Source organism: Setaria italica, chromosome VI, assembly GCF_000263155.2.
Source record: "Setaria italica strain Yugu1 chromosome VI, Setaria_italica_v2.0, whole genome shotgun sequence".
In the NCBI taxonomy this organism is placed as follows: Eukaryota; Viridiplantae; Streptophyta; class Magnoliopsida; order Poales; family Poaceae; genus Setaria; species Setaria italica.
Window position 1 is genome coordinate 11402199 of NC_028455.1, and position 21125 is coordinate 11423323.

Genomic DNA, 21125 nt, shown 5'->3' on the forward strand with positions numbered 1-21125 from the left:
GGGATCGGACGCGCCCGACCCTCCAAGGGAGAATCTTCGCCTCGCCCGACCCCTGAGGTTTGGGATCGGACGCGCCCGACCCTCCGCGTCCGACCCTCCAAGGGAGGATCTCCGCCTCGCCCGACCCCTGAGGTTTGGGATCGGACGCGCCCGACCCTCCAAGGGAGGATCTTCGCCTCGTCCGACTTTAGTTCCCAGGGTCGAAATGAGTCTGAGCACTCGACATGTGGGTCCTGATCGGTTACCCTCTTGCCAAAGAGGTGATCGGTCGTTTAGGAGGTTGGAGTAGTTGGGCCGATGTGGGCTTAAGAAGGATTATGAAGATGAAGAGGGGGTCAGCCCATGAAGCGCGTGAAAATAGTACGAATCGTACTTGTAAATATTCGTTTTCTGTTTAAATTTAGGGATAGAGTTCTAGTCGGATAAGAAGTCGTTTGTACGGGGCTATAAATAGCCACCCTTGTAGATCTGAAATCATCATCAACTCAATACAACAAACTACTATTTCCTCGTACTTACTTTCAAGCAGGCGACTTCACCAATACTTTTTCTCCTTTTCCACGAGTTCGTACGGGTTGGTGGGGCTGCATCAACTTGACCTCCGGCTGATCTTGTAAGTTCCGTTTATCGAGTAAATTCTAAGCTTTAACTTTGGGCGCATCACTGTCGTTTCGTTTAGATTTATTCATCAGTTATCGATATTTACTAGAATTCTAGGTTTTACCTGTTGTTTTAGTTTTATCACCAGTTATCCAGCTAGGAATCAGTAATCTCAGCTTTTCTTGTACTTCACTGTTTAATCTACCTATTTCATGCATAGCCGATCAGATATGTTCCTAGTATTGCTACTGTAGCGTTGTTTAGATTACTCTAGTAGTTTTGTTTATAAACGTTGCCTGGTAATCGGTTGCCTCATAGCTGATTTCTTTATTACTGCAAATCGGCCGATTCGCTGATAAGCTTTCTCGAGATCAGAACTTTAGCCGATCGCAACCTCTGGGAACTGACACGTTTATTTCCTTGCCAATCAACAGGTCAGATTGGCTGGCACGCCGCGCGAACCGCACCAGGGCGATCACCCAAACAGGAGTTAAGAAGATTCTCCCGGGTCGTGTGTCCGACGCTGGGAATTCGATCAGCTGATTTCTAGCGCCAAAAACACCCATGAGATATTGCTCCTTGATGTACTCCTGGAGTGTCGCGAGGTTCTGCTTCTCCTCTTCGCTGAGATCTTCAACGGAGGCAATGATGATGTTGTCCTTGTCGATATCCGTAGTAGATCCCATTTTGCTAGGGCTTTGCGAACGGTCGTGCAAACCAGATCGTTTAGTCCCCAGCGGAGTCGTCAAAATGTGTTGGTGCTTTTTCTGACCAACACACGAGTGCGCTAGGTTGCGCGTGTGGAACAATCACCTCACCGGCGCTTCACTGAACCAAACCGGTTAGACCGGTCTAGCAGGCCGGTCAGACCGGTCTGCTACTGAGCGTCGGTGAAAACCTAAGATCACCGCCTCGTGAGGGATCCCGTCGAAGGTGGCGCACTTAGGGTTGCTCTGAGATCGGTCAGGCCACTTAGAGCCTCCTCAACCGCCGTCGAGACGAAGGTGGAAAGCAAGGGGTTGGAAAAGCTAGGGTTTGGAGATAAAAAGGTAAAAGTTTGTTTGTCGATTGGGTGTTAGCCCTCAATCGGCCAAGGCCCTCTATATTTATAGGGTGGGAGGTCTTTTCCCGCAAAAAATCCTGTTCCTATCTCAATTCAACCGGGACTCTTGATTTTATTTCGGACAGTGAACAGACCGGTCTGATCGGTCAAGCAAACCAGTCAGACTGGTCTCGCCTGCCAAATGGGCTTTCAAGCCCGATTGGCGGTGCTGCCATTTTTAGACGTCAACAAAAAGTTTCAACCACATGGCCCAGCAAGACCCGAACTGGCGGAATCCGACTAGGCTAGAGTATGTTTATCTTAACAAAGTTAAGGAACTAACTAGTTGGGCTAAGCCAATTTGGGCTGGGCTAGTCTAGATTTTGTTATGGCCCACTGACAGTTGCAATATGGCCCATGAAGAGATTAAAGGCATCTTTTTTTGGCGTGATGGAGTCCTGACTCCTAAGAGTACAATAGTATACAACGATCGTAAACCCCTCCCTATCCACCACCCATCGTCAAATCCTAATGCATGTCTTTTACATGCAGGCACCTAGATTTCTGGTTACTTTGGTAAAAGATTGTATTGCTCTCCGTTCCAAATTGTAGATCATTTTAATTTTTTAGATTCATAAATATTATTATGTACATATTATTATGTATCTAGATATAGTGCATATTTATATGTATAATATCTATAAATCTCGAAAAGTTTAAATAACCTACAATTTGGAACGAGGGAAGTAGCACACCATATACGAGTACGGAGGATGTGCTCAGTGCCTTAGTGGTACGTGTGCCTTGTCACTGAAAGGGGGGAAAAAACTAACAAATTCTTTCAAAAGAGCGAAAGACAAACAAACTCGCCTAATCTGAACCTTTTGACAAAAGAGAGACCCCGTCACTTTACCAAGTTTCTTTTGAAACAGCAATTTCAACCCATTGAAAATGTTGTACGACCACGTAGCAGTTGTCGACTGGCCTGTCGGCGCCTCCACCTTCGGGTCCTTCGCGCCATCCCACCCCTCTTCAGCCTGGCTTCCTCGTGACGGTCGCTTAAAAAACTGGCCCCTGTCCAAATCCATCGAAACAGACAAAGCCCATCACCGGATATGTGGGGGCCCACAGTCCCCATCCTGCAAGTTGACTGGATACGGCTTTTCGCTTCCTTTTAAATTTCTTCTATTTAATCTGGGGTCAAGCTGACAGATTCTTTGATATTGGGAAATGATTGTGCACGTTAAAAGTTTAACAAAGGAAGGAAATATTTAAACAAAGTTGAATGGGTGCCTTATTTATCAAGCCAATGGATGGAAGCCACTCTTTGGCACTACAGCCTTCTTCATGCCCCTTTCACAATGATGGTAGTTAACAAAAACAAAAAGATTAGTTTATGCACAAATGTAGCTTTCCTTTCTCCTAAAGTCCCCGATTATTGACACTTGTGGATCACCCATCCTCGTTGGAAAATCGGTGCTTCTGGCATTCGGCAACACGATCTCTCTCAAAAGGTTGGTGCTTCGCATTATCTGCTTCCCCGTTTCTTTTCTTCCGGATTTGCATTAGATAAACACGCGGTAATCCGTACGTCACGACTTGTCGTCTTCCACTTTGGATTCTACAGTGATGATCCGTTCCACAAACCAGCTAAAAAGCAGATTTGTCATAGTAATCCCCAAATCAGTTTTCATTTCTGGTTTCTTTCAAGATTCCGCTGTTTCCAGACGTGTGCAGCACTGTTCTACTGATTTGACATTGCTGTGATAGCACAAATCTTTTGCTTTCCTTGAAATTAGTTTGGAATCCCCTCGTTGAAGCGTAAATCTTCTTGAAATTAGTTGCTACACATTCATACGCCGCGGGATTGATGGCCGGAGTCGAGGAAGAAGGCGAGATGGCGGCGCTGCGGGAGGCTCTGCGGCAGCAGGCGCGGGCCGTGGAGGAGCTGCGGGCGGAGCTGGAGGAGGAGCGGCAGGCTGCGGCATCGGGCGCCGACGAGGCGCTGGCCATGATCCTGCGCCTGCAGGCGGAGAAGGCGGCGGAGCGGATGGAGGCGGAGCAGTTCCGCCGCGTGGCGGAGGAGCGGATCCAGCACGACGAGGACACGCTCGCCTTCCTCAAGGCCGTCGTCTTCCAGCAAGAGATGGAGATCAGCTCCCTCAACCGCCGGCTGCTCGCCGTCCACGCCACCGGCGACGACCCGTTCTCGCCGGCCTCCGCCCTCGACCTCCCCCTGGCTCAGGAAGCTGGCCAAGAACGGCGTCGCGTCGCGGAGGAACGCGTCCCTCCCGGCGGCGCACCTGGAGGAGCTCTGCTCGGAGCTCGACGTCGCCGTGGGCACCGACGACGCTGCCGCTGACAAGAAGAGTGCCGGCGACAGAAGGCCGGCGAGGACGGTGTCGGACATCGGCGAGGTGATCGGCAGGGAGGACAGGGCGAGGCACAACCAATCGGCGCCGCCAAGGCTGTACCGGTCCGCCTCCCACCGTCTCCTTCGTGCGCCGAGCTATCCCGCGCAAAGCGGCGTGCGCTCAGCGGGCAGGACCTCGCCGGAGATCATCGCCGAAGAAGACGAGAAATCGTGCAAGAGCAACGCCGCAGTGGAAGCCGACATCGAGCAGATCAAAACCACCGTGCAGTCTCTCCAGACCGAGCTGACGAAACTGAGGGAATCCACCTTGTCCGTCGGCGATGCACAATCCCGGTTACTAACCGAGATCTGCTCAAAGCTCGATGGTGCCATGCCGCGGCAGGAGAGCCTTCAGGGAAGCCATGGATCAAGCCCTGTGCTGCTGACGCCGGCCATCAGGGAAGCTAGCAGTTCTTCCAAGGAGCAAAGCTATGAGCCACAGAGCGAGCTGCTAATGAACCATTTCATTGAGGTATGTGGGCTCACTTTCGCTGCTACAATTGTTAAGCCCCTGATCAAGGTTGCTGCATCCATGTCACTGCTTAGGTGCCTCCTAATTTTGATCTTAGCTGTGGCAATTAGAAAAGTTTTGATGAGCTCTTGATGTGTAAGCGATACCACAATCTTTTTGCTAATTTTTTTATTAGTTCCCCTTTTAATCATCAGACATTGTAATAACGTCATATTTCATCAAGATGGTTGATGCTGAAACAATAATTCCCAATCTTTTTCACTTTTAGAAACATTCAACAGCAAAATGAAGTCACTGCGCGGGTGGCACTGAAAATGTGTCGCTGTAGAACTGATACTGTATTCTCACTGATGCGATGTGTGCTTGTTTACCGCTCCAAAGCAAATGAAGCGAGTCAACGAATGATTTTTACTGTTTTTTTTTTCAGATGGATTTTTGTTGTTGTTAGCATCATGATATGAGATAACTAGCTTTTGAGCTGCTTGGATAAGAGCGTCTTCTGAATTATCTATCTCGACAGGCGATGTACATAGCATGAGACACTGAAGATGTCGACAGACTCATTGGTGTGAGTAAAAGATTGTTGATTGCTAAATTATTTCCTTCCTTTTTTGTTTCAGCCATTGCTGGTACATATTATGTGTATATAGTAACCATAGCCGTGAGGATGAGATCGCATGTAAACATATTATGTGCATTTCTTTACCTTCCTGTTGTTTCTGCCATTGTCGCGTGCGCAAATGTTAATATTGTGACAAAAAAAGGAAGTTCATGTAAAGTTATAATTGATAATTGTAAATGTCAAATAAGTGTTTTTTTTCCTTAACATCATTAGAAGCTGGAAATATTGCTGTCACTAGCACTCAGGGTCCTTTGGTTCAGCTATGGAGGTCCTTTGGCTTCTCAAAAAAGCTGAAAGCCAACCAAATGGCTACCAACCCATAAGGTGCTTTGGGCAAAAGCAGCTTCCTGCTCACTGCAAAACTCGCACCAGCTCTCCCCCTGTTTTCTTCAGCTATGGAAATGGTGTCTTTGAAAAAATTACCCACCTGCTACTGTTTACGAAGATAACGATTCGTTTGTCCTCTCTTCTTTCTCCCGTCCGCACACCCCTCCTCTTGCGACCACTCACACGCCTCTCTCCACTAACCTCCCCACGCCGGCCGCCTCCTCTCCAACCTCCCCCACGTCTTGCCCCGCTGCCCTGGGGCCACCCCTCAGGCCCTCACCGCGGGTCACGAGGTGTTGCGACTCCTCGACGCGGGGCTGGGTAAGAGGTAGGGGTGCGACCGGTTGCTGGCGGCGCAGGGCATGAGGCCGAGGGTAGCAGCACCAGGTGCAGGACCGTGAAGGGGTTAGGCAGGGTGAAGGGGTCAGGCAGGGTGAGGCACGACTTGTGGGGGTGGAACGGCCAGCCGCCGAGCCCAGGGTGCGTCTGTAGCTGCTAGCGCCTATTCACCGACCAAATCCGTTGTGCCTCCGCCATTCCCAAATCAACCGACATGACCTCCCTAGCTCCCTTCCCGTCGCTTCCTCACCCAACTCCTGCTGTTCGAGAGGAAAAAGATGAGTGAGGAGCAAAGCAGCAGCTTGATTCTTATCTATATGATGTGCCATTTGTTGATGGCCAGCTCCTACTCGTGGCCAGGTCCCGAAACTACATCTCCGTTGTGCAGGCAAGACGCGAGAGGGAAGAGAGGAAGAGGCTGACAAGTGGAGTCCGCTTGTCAATGAGAGGGAGAGTTGAGCAGGATGAACTGTAAATTGTAAATGACATGTGAGGTCCGCTTGTAAGTGTTTCTAAAAAGCTAACACTATTTCACCAAACGGCTTTCAGCTCTCTCACAGTCCACAACCTACAACAGCTTTTATACAGCTCACAAGTACTTTTTCAAAAGCCACAGCTTAACCAAACACAACCTCGGTCCATGGAATCTATAACTAAATTCATTATTTTCTTGGACAGACGATTACCAGCAGCAGCGAAACGTTTAAAATAACCAGATTTCAAAAACTGAAGTTTAAACTAGAATGCAGTTCATCCAAAAGCCAAAGTTGTACGTTCGAAACAGAGGATTAAGAGCAAAAAATATATACAATATTAACCAGCTGAGATATCATTCCAGCCATGGCGACAGCCATTTCCAAATTCGGCAGTCCCACCGAGCTCTCAGTCGACGGAAAGAATCTAGTAACCATGATACGATGAGGACTAGAAGTGGCTCACAAACTACTCTGCAATTTTGCTAACCCTGCAAAACTTGCAATACTCTGTTCAAACAAACAAATTAAGAATCCGTTAACAGATTCATATAAGAGAAATAAATTCCAGATAGAAATGAACTAGAAACAACATACCCATAAAGCTTGAGTGGACCAATATTATATTATATAACACCCAGAAATTAGGATATTTAGTATGATGAGCGCTGACTTGATGCCAGCTTTAAAATCTTCTGTCAGTTGATAAGAATCCTGGTAAAAATAATCATTGAAGCTTGGGTTAACATTTCCTGACAAATTTGCAGCTGACAAAAGGAAATTTTGGCTGCAGTCCTATTGTTAGCGAAATTCTAGGTGGTAAGGTGGCCAAGTTTATCAATTTCCATCAGTGACTACTAGTCAGTAGCAGCAATAATCAGCCAAAAATAATAAAGTTTACTTGGATTCTTTTAGCTTAACAGTAATATACTAATTAAACTCACAGACCAACCACTAGTGTGGGCCTTGCTGATGGGGTCTGGCAAAAAGATAAAAAAAAAATAGCCTACACCAGATCCAAACAGAAGGTTACTCACTAAGCTACTAGGCCACAGACTCACTGGATGTTAAGGTGGTCAAGCCATGAAGAATGTGTTTGATTTAGAGCCTAATGAGCCAAGCCCAGAAAAACTGTCACACAAACTTTGATATCGTTTGGTCACAAACAAAACATTGTTTTTCCCTAGCAAGTTGGCACTTTTGGAGGTTTTGTGCATAGCGAAAAGTATAGTTAGGATACCTAACAACACAAGAATGAGAAAGCAGATGCAAACGAACTTCACCCTGCTTTGGCCCCTCCTCAGCATCATTATGATCTGTCACCTTATGTTGCTGCTCTCTGCCATGCTAGTGATAGAAATACAATGCTCTCTACTCTGCTAGCACTATTATTACTTATTTAATTTCTCACTTATTCTTTGGCAGCACGCTCTACAAAATTAAGAGATCTCTGCTGCTGCAGGTTTTATATGCAGCCACTCATGCCATTGCAGTTACCATTAGAAGCCAACGCATCACTTAGCACCTAAGTGATGGCCTAGTGGTCCAGGTAACAAGGGTTGGAGATATTAGATTTCAATAGGTTCACCTAACCACAGCCATATCTTAATTGCCCCACAAGTTGCTATGATTTTGTTTCTAAAACTTTTTAACACCACACCTACGAGAATATACATACTAGACAGATCAATGAAAAACATGTCTCCACTTCAATTGTAGCCACAGCTTGCTAGTCACCTTGTCATGATGACATAATGTTCAAACGTTCTCTATTTTGCCAGAGCTTATCAAGTGACATCTCACTTCCATTTCACAATAGAACACCATAAGTATTGACAGACCTTTTTCAGGTAAGGTCTCACTTCCATTTTATGGCAAGGAAAAATAGGCCAAATGTGTTAGAAACCACTCCATCTCTCTTGAGTGTCTATCACAAACACACTCACTACCTTCTCACAAGCATAAAACAATACTACTCCCTCCTTTTCAAATTGTAGGTCGCTTTGACTTTTCTGGATACATGATCTTTGCTATGCACCTAGATGTATAGAGAAGCCAAAACGACCTATAATTTGGAACGGAGGGAGTAGTAGTTTTGGGTCGATTCAGCCACTCTAGCCTTCATTGTTCTCATTTATATATAGCTAATAAAGGGTGTGCTCATGATAGCCTCCCCATAAATGCATTATATGCCTCCTATGATCTGCCCATTATTCTCAACTACAAGCTGAAATCTAGCTAGCAATAAGAGGAATGAATCTAGACATTAGCTGAACCTGGACACAACTCACTAGTAACAAGATTAACAAAATGGTCCTCAGCTTGACAGATTCAGGTAACATATTTTTATGGTATCATTCATTACCATTTGCCTGATTCAATTGGTTAAGAACTAGAATTACAGGAAAAGTAAACATACTTGTCAGAAGTCCAATGGACCTTTACAAGGCATATCACAGTGAATTCAGGGCTCGTCGCCATTTTTCAATACCAAGTGTCCATCTTCAGTAGAAATGCAGATCTCAGTCACAACCTAAAAGTAACCAAACATGCCATAACTTTAAACATTAGAACAAACTGACATACCATGAAACAAGCATTTTTTAAGAAACACTACTATCAGGAGTTTAGAGCACAATCCTTTGGCAAAGAAAGGATATATAGCAAGAATCCTCGTATACTGTGACACTGACCTGGCCATGTAGTCTATTATCGAAACAAAACATCATTAGTGAAACTCACATCATAAGTCTAAAGGCCAGTTAGCCTTCTAAATTATACCACTGGCTTTCTGGCGTCTACCCTAGTGGTACAAAGGCAAAATTGCATTTAACACTCAGATTCGTTCTCTTGTTGCAAACTAAAACCTAGGGATACCTTTTTTCCTTGAACAACGCAGGAGAGCTGCATATTATTTCATTAAGAGAGAAGTACAGAGGGTGAGGCTAAAACAACCCCTCTCCCACCGAGGTGTTTAGGTTTACATTCTCACCACTCTGCCACCAGCAAGGAGCTCATGCAACGGCAATGCAGAGGCCCCCCGCCATACACCACAGGTTGCTCTCCTTAGCCACAGATTGCAGCAGAACCTGGATATTAGGCCTAGCACCTTCATACACAAAAGCATTCCGATGCTTCCACATTTCCCAAGTGACAGGGATGATCAGAGAATAAAGACCAAGCACCAAGAATGTATCATATCCCCACTCAAGTGCACTGCACTACTGTATAGGCTGAACTTTTTAGTTGGTGATAGTGTATGAAGGCTTTAGGATGGAGTAGCTGAGTGGGGTGAGCTTCGAGGCATAGTTACCAGAATCACACCAAGAAGCTGCGTACTGCGATTCAAGGCGGTACTTCAGGTAACTGATTAGCACCAGAGTAGCAAACAAGTCAAATGAAAAGGAAACATAAAGTACGGATAACTGAAAGAGGCAGTTATGCAGGGACATCCGCCACATCTGCAGCAGATCGAGGCTGCCATGACAACACAACGCAATCATGTACGAGGCATCCCATTGCAGTATTTGTGACCATTCTGTCCACATTGTGATGGGCTGATGGACGTGGTTTTCGCTGTGGCCTAGATAGCAACAGCCGACAAGTGGCAGCGGGGGAGAGGAACAGGCAGTGAAATAGAGCAGAAGGCATGATGGGCCCAGGTGGGCTGGGCTGATCAAGGTTCACTAGCCACATAAGTTTCAGTTATATATAGTTCCTTTATATATGGCATTCATAGGATCTATGTGGCTGGTGCTCACATACATTATAATATCATGTTTGTTGCTTCACCAGACATAATTCTGAATTGCATAAGGCCCCCCACCCCCAACACACAAACAAAACATTGAAATTTGAACTTCTTGGAGTTTGGTTGTTATGTTTCAAATTATTGTCTACAGCATTTTGATCAGTGAATAGATGGGATGCCTATCACGGTATCACGGTAATATAACGACATCGCCAGAAATTCCTACAGCTTTTATTAATGCACCAAACTAGTAGAGTAACATAATGGAACAGCATAAAAAGGCAAAATAGCCATTTCTGTCCCTGAACTTTGCACCAAGGGTCAAGTTCGTCCCTCAACTTCCAAAATAGCCAATCTAGTCCCTCAACTTTTATTTTTGGATCAAGCATGTCCTTGTGCTGATATGAGGCTCCATATTAGTATGAAACTAATGTGAAGTCATTTTTGCCATTGGCTCCTTCTCCCCCTCCACAATTTTCCACCGAAATTAACACAGTATTATCCAAAATATATAAAGTATGAACATATATATTTACCGAGAGAGTATGAATACGTACATGGAGCATGTATACCGTACCACGAGTATATAAGTACATGTCAACTTTAGAGTATATGTACATACATTAAATTTAATTATGTATATCATGAAAGAATATTAGTACATATATTTTGCATATCAAAATTTAATTCATATGAGCACATGCACGATTTTAAAAAGTACGAGTACATAGATTTTTTAGAAACTATATTTTATGTTAGTTAAAAAAAATATTGATGTATGTATGTATCAAGGGAGTATGAGCGTATACATATTTGACCTACATGAGCTAAGGGTAAAATGGACTTTTCATATTAGTCTCATACTGAGATATAGCACCACATTAGCACAAGGAAGAGTTCGACTTGAAAATGGAAGTTGAGGGACTAAATTGACCAATTTGAAAGTTGAGGGATGAACTTGACCCTTGGTGTAAAGTTCAGGGACCAAACTGCCTATTTTGCCGCATAAAAAATAATAAGTGATTTCAGTCCACACCTGATGGTACTCCCTATCAGTAACCTCTCTTTTTATAATCTTTGCAGCAGCAGCAAGAATTTCCTGCTTGGTCAATGTTGCATTGGGTTCTTTTTTACGGAAGAGCAAAATGAGTACGTTTCTGCGGCCAAAAAAAATTAATAAATGTAGAGCTGTCATATCAAAATGGTGCATTTTTCAAATTCGCAATAGTGCATTACCGTAGAGCAAGCTTATTCTCATGCTTTGCAACAAATACATCATGAACATCAACAGCAACTAAAAGTATCGAACTTTTCAGCTTATCATGAGGGAGTGATGCACAATATTTTGCAGCATCAGACAGAGCTTGGAATTTTGATACATCCTTTCTATTGGAAGCATATTTTGCAGCCAACTGGCGCAAGTCTCTAACAACTGCCTGCATGCTGCCATAAACATGTATAAATCATTTTATATTCCACTTAACAGTGAATTGGCACCTATACAAGATGTAATGCCACATAAATAGTTGTTAATAAGATATAAAATTAAATAAAAGCAAGTATTAAGTAAAAAATGTTCAGGAAGCAATTAGAACTGAATATGAATGAATTTACACAAGATACTGAATCGACAAATTTTTATGGTGAATAAAAGACCATGAAAAGCCAGGGTGACCTGTGAATTTATATGAACTAACCTGCGAACTTTATTGGCAGTAAAAACAGTACCCAAAACAGACTGCACAAGGTCATCACTTCCTTGAGCAGGGCCATCCCTGCCCTTGCTCGTATTTGGATGAGGCCCTTTAGAAGCAACATTAGGTCTGGTTGAATTCTTGCCCTTCCGAGGCACTGTACTGCACATCTTTGGAGACTCATGGAGAATCATCTCACGAGCAGACCAAGCACACTCTTGTTCATTGACTATATGAGGGTAGCGTTTTAAAAAGGACAAATCTGCCGATATAAATTTATAGTCCTTCAGAATTCCACGCCTTTTACACAATGGAAACAGTATCCTCTTCCTCTTAGGGTCATCCAGTCTGATCCATGCATCTAGAGTATCTGAAGGGATGGACTCCATTTTTGTAAATTCAAGAAGAACTCTATCTCTTTTGGAAGCATATCCATCATCAAACAACAAAGAACTTTTGCAGACCCATAAACCACGCACCAAATATGCATACTCTGGAAGCACTTTCAAGATTTCTTCCTCTGAATAGGTTGGAGCAAGGTGCTTCAGAGCATCAAACTGATTTACTTCTGAAACCTATTTTAAATAGGTAAATGTTAAAAAAAAGTAGAAGTCAACTTCATTAGAGTTCCAAGCATTCATTAAACAGAAGCATCTCAATCTAACCTCTGTAAACCATTTTTTCAGGCGTTCTTCCAGTGGTAGCAAAAGCATCTCCCTGTTATGAAATGCAGATAAACATATGTAACTTGTATTTCAAAATGCATTATACAGTTCAGATATAGCGACAACAATCCGAAGAAGTTGAAGAAAAGGCAGTCAGACAGTCACTTACAGAAAAGGGAATTCAAGAAAATGCAAAATATACACATTTGAAGCAAGACATTTTTGTTGCAAAATATTGGATGTAGCAAATTAAGTTGCACTTTCTTAGCATGCATGTGACATCAGTAACAGGAATTTCCTACCATAGTGGAGTTATAGCAACACAAAATTCAGAGTGCATGAAACATCTTCATAAATATCGACAAGCTAACTGAGAAACAAAAATATTCTTCAACTAATATGTCTGATGTCAAAATTCAAGTAACAGTAAACCTAAAATTTCTGGTATCAGATAGAAGATGTGAATACATCATACTATGATGGGGTGTCATGACAGTTCGTAGAATTCTAGTTTCCTTTGACAACAACATACATACATGCAAAGATCCTTTGGCACCCCTTCAGCTCTGAGATCCATGCTGGATTTAGAGATTGTAGGATAAACTATAGAAATGATTTAGACACGTATTTGATCCAAAATAATAGTAACTTGCTTAACTAATAGACACCTTTAATGTTCGTTCGCTCAAGTTCCAAAAGTTTCTGGAGCTAGGATTTTTTTTTCGAACTGGCAGGAGAGCTTCCTGTCATTATAGAAGGCTGGTGCTAGGGATAACCGTCTCCAAAATTTCTTCGAGCTGGAGCTGGCCCTTAATATATCTGCTTTTCTCCTACTTGTTTTTCCAAATAACAATCTGCAAAATTCTAGTTTTCTCAAATTATAAAATTTTACTAGTATACCTGACGAATCAGTTAGTTGAGACTTCAGACTTAAGATCAACTGATAAAAAAATTACAGAGATAACCCTTTCATAAAATCAAAGAAAATGCACACTCAAGAAGTTAAATACTACCATTATCGTAGTATAATCACAAAATGAGCTGGTTCACCAAACACCCACAATTTCTCATAATGAAAGCAAAAGGAGAATAGAGAAATTATGTGCACTGCACCTTATTGCTTGGCATTTGTTAATATGCCTGCTGCTAGTTGAGGCTCCAGGACACAAGGACATTACATAATCAGAGCTGGACAATAACACAGGATCAGTTGTGTTGGCAAAGTAGGTAAAAAGGGTGATTGTTTGATAAAATTTTACATTGCCCCTGACAACGGTAATAACAAGCAAATACAGGGAAAAAAAGAAGCCAACAAAAATAAAGTTAAATACTCAATGCAGATGTTGCAGTTCTAGTAAGTTGTTGCAAGATATTTCTTTTCTTTACAACCAATATGAAGTGGGAGGATGCAGCAAAGAGAGACTTGAAGGATTGTAATGTTTAATTATCTAGAGCGCATGAAACTTAGCAATCCACATGCTCAAACCATGAGCTACGATAGTGGCCAACTATTCATGATAGTGCTATTTTTTACTCAGATATTCTCTGCTTTCAACTTTCATTGAGGTTGATATCTAGTCTATCCCCAACCTGTTTTGGACAAAAAGATAGTTACCCATGCATGCATAGGCACAATTTGCAGCCTCACTATCTCAATATTATGAACATCAACAGATTCGGAAAAAATACTCTTGAAGTCTTGATCCATAACTAAAAAGTACACAGCAACAATGTACATTCATTTTTTGCCATCATGTGCCAAATCAAACACGACCAATTCCTGTGTTAAGTGTTAACTCCATAGGATTCGAAAGCACAATCATATGTGTTTCCTATTCATGTGTTAATCCTGTTCTAAAAGGCAGTCGCCTACCAACGTTAGCACTAGGCTGCCTAGTGCTGGGTTGCTGCCTCACCCAACTAACCCATCTCGGTGCCCGCTAAATGGTAATTAAGCATTAGGTGTCATGCCATCGTGCAGACTGCCTTTTACAGCAGAAAATGACACAGCAACAGCAACATATCTTGCTAAAATAAACTGGCAAGCAAACAGGAGACAACAAAAACTGCAAACAAGTAGCATGTTATTTTTGCAATGTAGTAGTCTAATCTTCTTGGATCCATTTAGAAAAATTGTTGCAAACAATAAAATAATCCAGCACTCCCTGGCTACATGTCAAGGCCACATCAGTTTCCAGTTTATGCCAATTTTGATCTAATCTGGGTAAGTTCAATATTGACAAATCTGCTATTTTTAAAGTTATCCTTAACCCTCCCAAAACAAAGTCATGTCATGCACTTAATAATTTCGTTACCAAATTTATGAATATTTAAGCTGTATATGCGAAAATTCAAAAGGTACTTTCATATTACTATAATTTTAGAGAAACTTCCAATCTATATTATATTAGAAAATAGTGGTGAAGACACATCATCCAAAAAATCTCTTGGGACTGGAATACTATGTGTTCTAGTGTGCACATATATCCATTTAATAAAAGGAAATGTCAACAAAGAAAGCTGCAGTATAACTGAACTACTTTTTAGAAGACAATGATGAAAACCCATGAAGGCACTCACTTCCTCATTGTGAAATCAATAGGTCCACCCTCATTTGATATCATCTTATCATGGTACTTGGTTGAAATATTACTCCCTGTTGGTTGGTACGTGAGAGAAATCCATGGCTGTAACAACAAAAGAGTATGCAAAGAACAGAGCAACATCAAGCACGCAAAAAGACTGAACTTTTGACAAGTTATAATGTAATAAATACCAAAAGCAAACTTGACTGACACATGTAACATCACATAATTACAAGACCCATTGTTTAGCAGAAATGGTAAAATACAACATAACAGTACCAAAGGTGATCCTGAAGACTAGCTAATGCAAACGAATTTTCTAAGAAAGTAAAAATAAAAAATGGTACCATCATCTCTAACCTCAGAATCTTCTGCATGGTCCTTAGAATCTTCTGGGTGCTCGTCTCCCTGTAAGCACATGAAATATGATTATGAATAGATCATAGCACCAGAAGCTGTGTTCAATCTACCCTTATTAATAGTGGCACTCCTTTTATATGTAACTGATGAAAATAACCACAACAGAAAGTAGGAAGCTTATCAACCAAAAAAAATGGACAGCTCAATAGGGAAATGAAAAATAATGCCGATAAGTGTAAGGGAAAGCAGCATTAAACAGTTTATCACAGACACCAAGGACGAAATATGTGGACCATATTCCAACGCCATAATAATCCATCCTCCTTGGCATTTTCGATCAAAATAAGCGAATGATGAGTACTTCCTATACCCAGGCAAACAGGACATCTGGCTCATATTTGCAGGCAATTAGACTCCTTCAGATATTCTATACATAATCAGCATAAGTATTGGACAAGAGAATATTTTGCATGTATGCAACACTTCAATCAAATGATCATATTGAAAGGGCTACAACGCAGAAGAAAACAGCAGACCAAATTTCAAGGGCAGTAAACCTTTAGAGCAACAAATGGTACTAAATCTGACTGAGAACTTGTGCAACACCTTACGAGATGAAGCCTTTGAGCCACTAGCACCACCATTCATTTCCCGAGATTGTAAAGCCTGCCTAGTATATGCTCGACCAGAAAATACATGTGACATTGATGGTCGCAGTTGCACAACTGCATCAATATGATTCAAATGAACCTGCAAAATAAAGGAAGATATTGACTTGACAGAACATCATACCAAATAAACATCTAATGCTAATGATTAGTCCCATGTTGCCTAGTAAGCTACCAGCCAACACATTCTCTCTGGAGGCCAAAAATATGTGGAAACGTGTTTTGAGTTCTGAATTACAAATAATAATTACTAGGTGTAAAAGACAAGAAGCTATGAAGGCCACAAACTCAGTACCACTGGAACAGTGGGGGTACCTTGGGGAAAGAGGAGGGTTCAAGGGTACAGAGTCAATCAGAAATAACGTAAATGACTGTAACAAACAAGCACTAGCTTTATCTCTGATTGATGCAACTGCAACAGAACATATGAATATGAAATGGGAATAAAAAATTAATGATGCAACCAGGAGTTATGTTACCCAGGGGCTTATTCAGATAGGAAGGGAGCAACTTAATACACAAGAAAACACTAACCTGTCCCTACTAATACAGCCAAAATCATTTAGGACATTTATGATTCGCTTCACTGTTGTTGCCATATATATCCTACCTAAGTGTTAAATACCAATTCAATAGACTGTATCTAGCTACTCATTACAGATATCTGTCCACCAACTAAAGAACCACAGAAGCTGTCATAGTACTTACCAAGTTGCCCTTAAGTACTCCAATCGCATAATCAGAAACATCATCTGCCTTTGATGATGATAGTGTCTGTTAACAACACAAAGTAAGGCCAAAAACATGATATCAATGAGATATGAACAAAATGTGTGAGAAAATTATTTGAATGTTAGCAGAACTAGTACCGAATTTAGATACCATCACAAGTGCCATAGATGAATCTTATATCAGCATAACTAGTAGAACTACAGTTTATTATGTTTCAATACACTTTGGTCACAAATAATTGGCAATTTCAAAACAGACATCCTGAAAACACAACTTCACCAACTGGTATTTTTCTACCTCTACTGTGGGGGAAATCCCCCCAGTGAGATCACTATTCTTATATATAAAAAGAAATAAACATGGTACAGCAAGGCCAGACACCCAACAACCTGCTAGAAAGGAACTAGCTAAAGAAAAGAAAAACATGAGAGAAAAGAAAAATGAAGACCAACACACACACACACACAAACACACCTGTATCTAACCAAACAACAACAAGAATTACAGAGGGACCAAGCCCCCAAGGAGAACTACCAGATAGCTAAACAACAAATTATTTATCCATGAATAAACGGCTTGGTGGACTTTACCAACATTAATATTGTACTCCTGTCCAAAAAAAATCTAGGAATTTTGGTCATGGCTCCAGCCACTTCTTGAAAGTATGATTCTCTTTCAAATATATAGATTGAAAGAACCATATGAATATACTTGTCTTGGAAAGTAGTTTCATAATATCATACTTTTGTTGTATTTCATAGGGACATTCAAATAGGAAAGAGAAGTCAAAGTTGCACTTGGTGTTACTGTCCAAATTGCTATTGTTTTCTTAACTGGAGGGAGATACGTATATAAAACGCAAAAATATTATATTCATTTTTCATACCTAAATATCCTAAAAGATATTCATCATCAAGACGGTCAAAATTCGGCTGCATGCATGTACAAAGCGTCAAGTATTTGTGACAAGAGATGTATAGAACAAAAAGTGGAACATACCAAAATGGGCTTCCACCTTCTAGTTTAGCACTAGTAACCAAAGTTATTCGACATAAGAATGCTGTCTTCTTTTGCCACAAGATACTTCAAAATATGCTACCAAATATCTCCAAAGCCATCTGACTACGAAGAGCCCTGAATCTAACTTGTTTTCACGTTCAGTACAATAGTGGCTTTTTGAAAGAACCATTAGTTCATTGTTGGTTCTTTTTTTGTTTCGTCTTCATACAAGAGGTTGGTTTTTTATGTTGGCTCACCAAGCTTATTGACTCCTCCTTCACCAGGACTTATGATATGTATAAAAATCATAGAACAAAAGTATCTAGATTATGCAGCACGCACAAGTATGCTAAACTGGCCCTCAAGTAACAAAACCATACTATCACTAAACCATGTGAAACAAGCAGGTCATACATTTCCACAGAGTATCGCAAAAGATTATTCATGATTAAAAGCAAGTAAAATTCATCAATGCACAAAATGAAGGCACTGCAGTACAATGACCAAACTGCAGGTTGTAATAAGTATAGATGCCCCTGAACCTGTGTGATGTGACAGCACTGACAACCAACTGCTGCGCCACAGGGACAAGACCGATTAATATTACTAGCTTAGAGGTAATAATGCTGCACCATATCTTCAATGGACTGACATTAAACACAGGATCATAAAAAAACACAATTCAACAGTGATTCTTATCCTACTTGATGCTGCACAACACAGCTAATCTTTATCTCTAGCTCTAAGCTACAGCCAGATCTAAACCCTGTCATACTTCACATTATGCCAACCAGAGATTATGCAATCGAAAAACAAACACCCAGCAGTTAGATGTTATTTTTATAAACAACGAGCAGAAAGTTCATAATCAATCACAATGACCACAAAAAGCAGGGGATACACGAACCAGTAAAAACATAGTCACGAAAGGAAGAACTGATATTCTTCATAAAAACAACAAAACTAGGGTGCACATGCACATTTAGTAAACCAACCATTATGCAACTAAGTATCCAAACATTAAACATAAAGAATATGATAATTTTATCGACACTGATCAGATTAAACCAACAAGCGAACACAAATTCAACTCTGCCTAAGGGTATCACAGAGCTAATAAGTACATTTAAATAGTGGGTCATATGATTTTACAAGATTAAAAGACTCACCTGCTTTGTCAGTCTCAAAGGTGCCTCTTGGTCATAATTTTCACTCTGTGTATCGACACTCAAATCAACTTCAATTTCTGAACTCAATGGCTTCACGCGAACCTGATATATTCATAATCCTTTTGCTGACTAAGATATATTTTAGATAATAGATATTCACAACAGCAAAAGAACATATGCAGTTAATTGGGGATGTACCTCTTCACATATCTCATTTAACTCATAAGGGCGCCAACATGGCCTCAGGGGATATTGCATAATGTACAGCTGTGGTACAGATTATAAATAAAACAACTATTTAGATACAAATACTAATTGAAACGCAATTTGCAGAATAGAAATGAATTTATAGTTCAATTCAACATGAAGAAGAAACAAACAACTGCTGGATGTTCAGGAAAGATATAAAAAATAAACCTACCATAGTCGTTTATCAACATTTTAAGAGGGCCTAATTGGTCAGCTAATTTGATATATGCAGATGTTTAGTACGAATACATTCTTATTTTACCACAATCTAGAATAAACAGCATGAAGAGTTTATAATCAACACTTATAAGCCTTATTAGAACAAGTTTATACGATGCCATTGATTCTGAATAATGACTGCATGAGCATGCAAAGATGTGGAGACAAGTAGCTTAGAGCATGATTGGTTAGGTGGCCCAACATGGTTATCGAGCTAATAAGGCCACTCCCAATAGGAGTTCCATTCTCATTAAATTGCATGCCACCTAGGATTTTTTTGTGATGTGGCAAAGAAGTAAGGAGAGAGAAATGAAACCAGTTTCATCTAGATGAAACCACCAATACAAGGTTTCCAACTATTGATGAGTCATAGAATCAAATGTGATGGGAGCCTATGAAATTGCGAAGATGAAACAATGCATTGTAGAAGGAGCTTCACCATGATTTCATTTCTATTTTGTTGATGTGGCACTCCTGAAAACAACAAAATGAAATCTTCCACTGGGATTGGCCTAAGATAAGCATGCAAAGATGAGGAGTAAATGAACTTGCCCAAAACCCAACAGAATGATCCAATTCAATTTGGCACTTAGTTTGGCACACTCCAATCTAAAGTGCAATACTGGAAAACTAAATTAAATTGCCACAACACCCAGCAGAATTATCCAATTCAACCTGCCACTCAGTTTGACACAATCCAATCTAAAGTTTACTACAGTATATTTCAAACAATCTAAACCCAGCAGAGCAGGAATCAGTTTATTTTGTAGAATCTCACGAACCAATCCAGTGCTTAGCCAAATTCAGGAACATGCAGAGCCTATGATTAGGCAAAGCAAAGATAAAGAGACAAGGGGTATCAGTATAGCATACACGCTCCTCCCAATGTTGCAATTACACAGACCGTCAAAGTCGGAGCCATCATATTCCTCAAGCGGTCGATAACCCAATGAATGAAACAAGTAAAAGGGACGGGGCTCCGCTGGACATTACCTTGGTGTCGTCATCGAAGGGCTTGGGGGTGTAGTACACATCGATCTCGCGCACCACGAAGTCTTCCTCCTCCTCCTCCGCCTCAGCCCGCTCCCCAACACCAGCAGCGTCCCCCGCCCCGTCCACCTCCATAGCGTCCACGCGATCATCCTCCGGCGGCGCGGCGTTGGCGGCCTCGGGCTCCGGCTCCGCCGCCGACGCCGGGTCCGGCATCGGCTCCGGCTCCGGCTCCGGTTTGGGCACGGCCACAGGTACGGGCTTGGGGGCCTCGGGCTTCGGCTTGGGCTTGCCCTTGGCCTTGGGGCGGAAGCGGGTGGAGGGGACGCCGGCCGCAGCGGCGGATGAGGCCGCCGGGGCGTCGAGGGAGGCGAGGTCGGCCATGTCGACGTCGGCGTCGAGGGACGGTGGCTTGTCGCCGCCGGTCGCCATCGCCGCCGCGGGACCACCTAGGGTTTCGTGGGTGAGAATAATGGGGGTTTTGGATTCTGAAGGGCCTGGGGTTTTACGCAGCAGTTTTGGCTTTTGGCAATTGATATCGCTTTGTTCCACCCACGTGACGGCGGCGGTACCGTGACCGCTACTCCGGCGCTTGCGGTCTGATTCGAGAAGTCGCTCACCGTTGGATCCAACATGGGCTCGTTTTAAGTCGGTCGGTCCCAATGTAAAAGTTATTGAAGAAAATAAATTTAAATGTAAGGCATGTTTTAACTGAAACAACTCTTTAAACATAAAACATTTTTCAACATTTTTGAG

The 21125-nt window shown here is 41.9% G+C and overlaps 2 protein-coding genes across 2 annotated transcripts; one reads left to right on the forward strand and one right to left on the reverse strand.

Moving 5' to 3' along the window:
- The first annotated feature begins 3163 nt into the window (after positions 1 to 3163).
- On the forward strand, positions 3164 to 5252 carry LOC101766548. Its single transcript, XM_022827410.1, is given in 3 exon segments — positions 3164 to 3875; positions 3877 to 4527; positions 5048 to 5252. Coding segments are annotated over 3 exon segments (1032 nt in total). The 5' UTR covers positions 3164 to 3512; the 3' UTR covers positions 5066 to 5252.
- Positions 5253 to 6432: 1180 nt separating this feature from the next.
- Positions 6433 to 20879, reverse strand: LOC101766969. Its single transcript, XM_004973073.3, has 15 exons — positions 20373 to 20879; positions 19110 to 19178; positions 18912 to 19013; positions 16720 to 16785; positions 15950 to 16093; positions 15344 to 15391; positions 14979 to 15085; positions 13512 to 13586; positions 12399 to 12450; positions 11737 to 12308; positions 11276 to 11482; positions 11076 to 11196; positions 8708 to 8821; positions 6886 to 7002; positions 6433 to 6798 (listed from the first exon to the last, which is right to left on the reverse strand). The coding sequence occupies exons 1-13, from the start codon at positions 20799 to 20801 to the stop codon at positions 8753 to 8755; spliced, it is 2061 nt and encodes a 686-aa protein (XP_004973130.2). The 5' UTR covers positions 20802 to 20879; the 3' UTR covers positions 6433 to 6798; positions 6886 to 7002; positions 8708 to 8752.
- Positions 20880 to 21125: the final 246 nt, after the last annotated feature.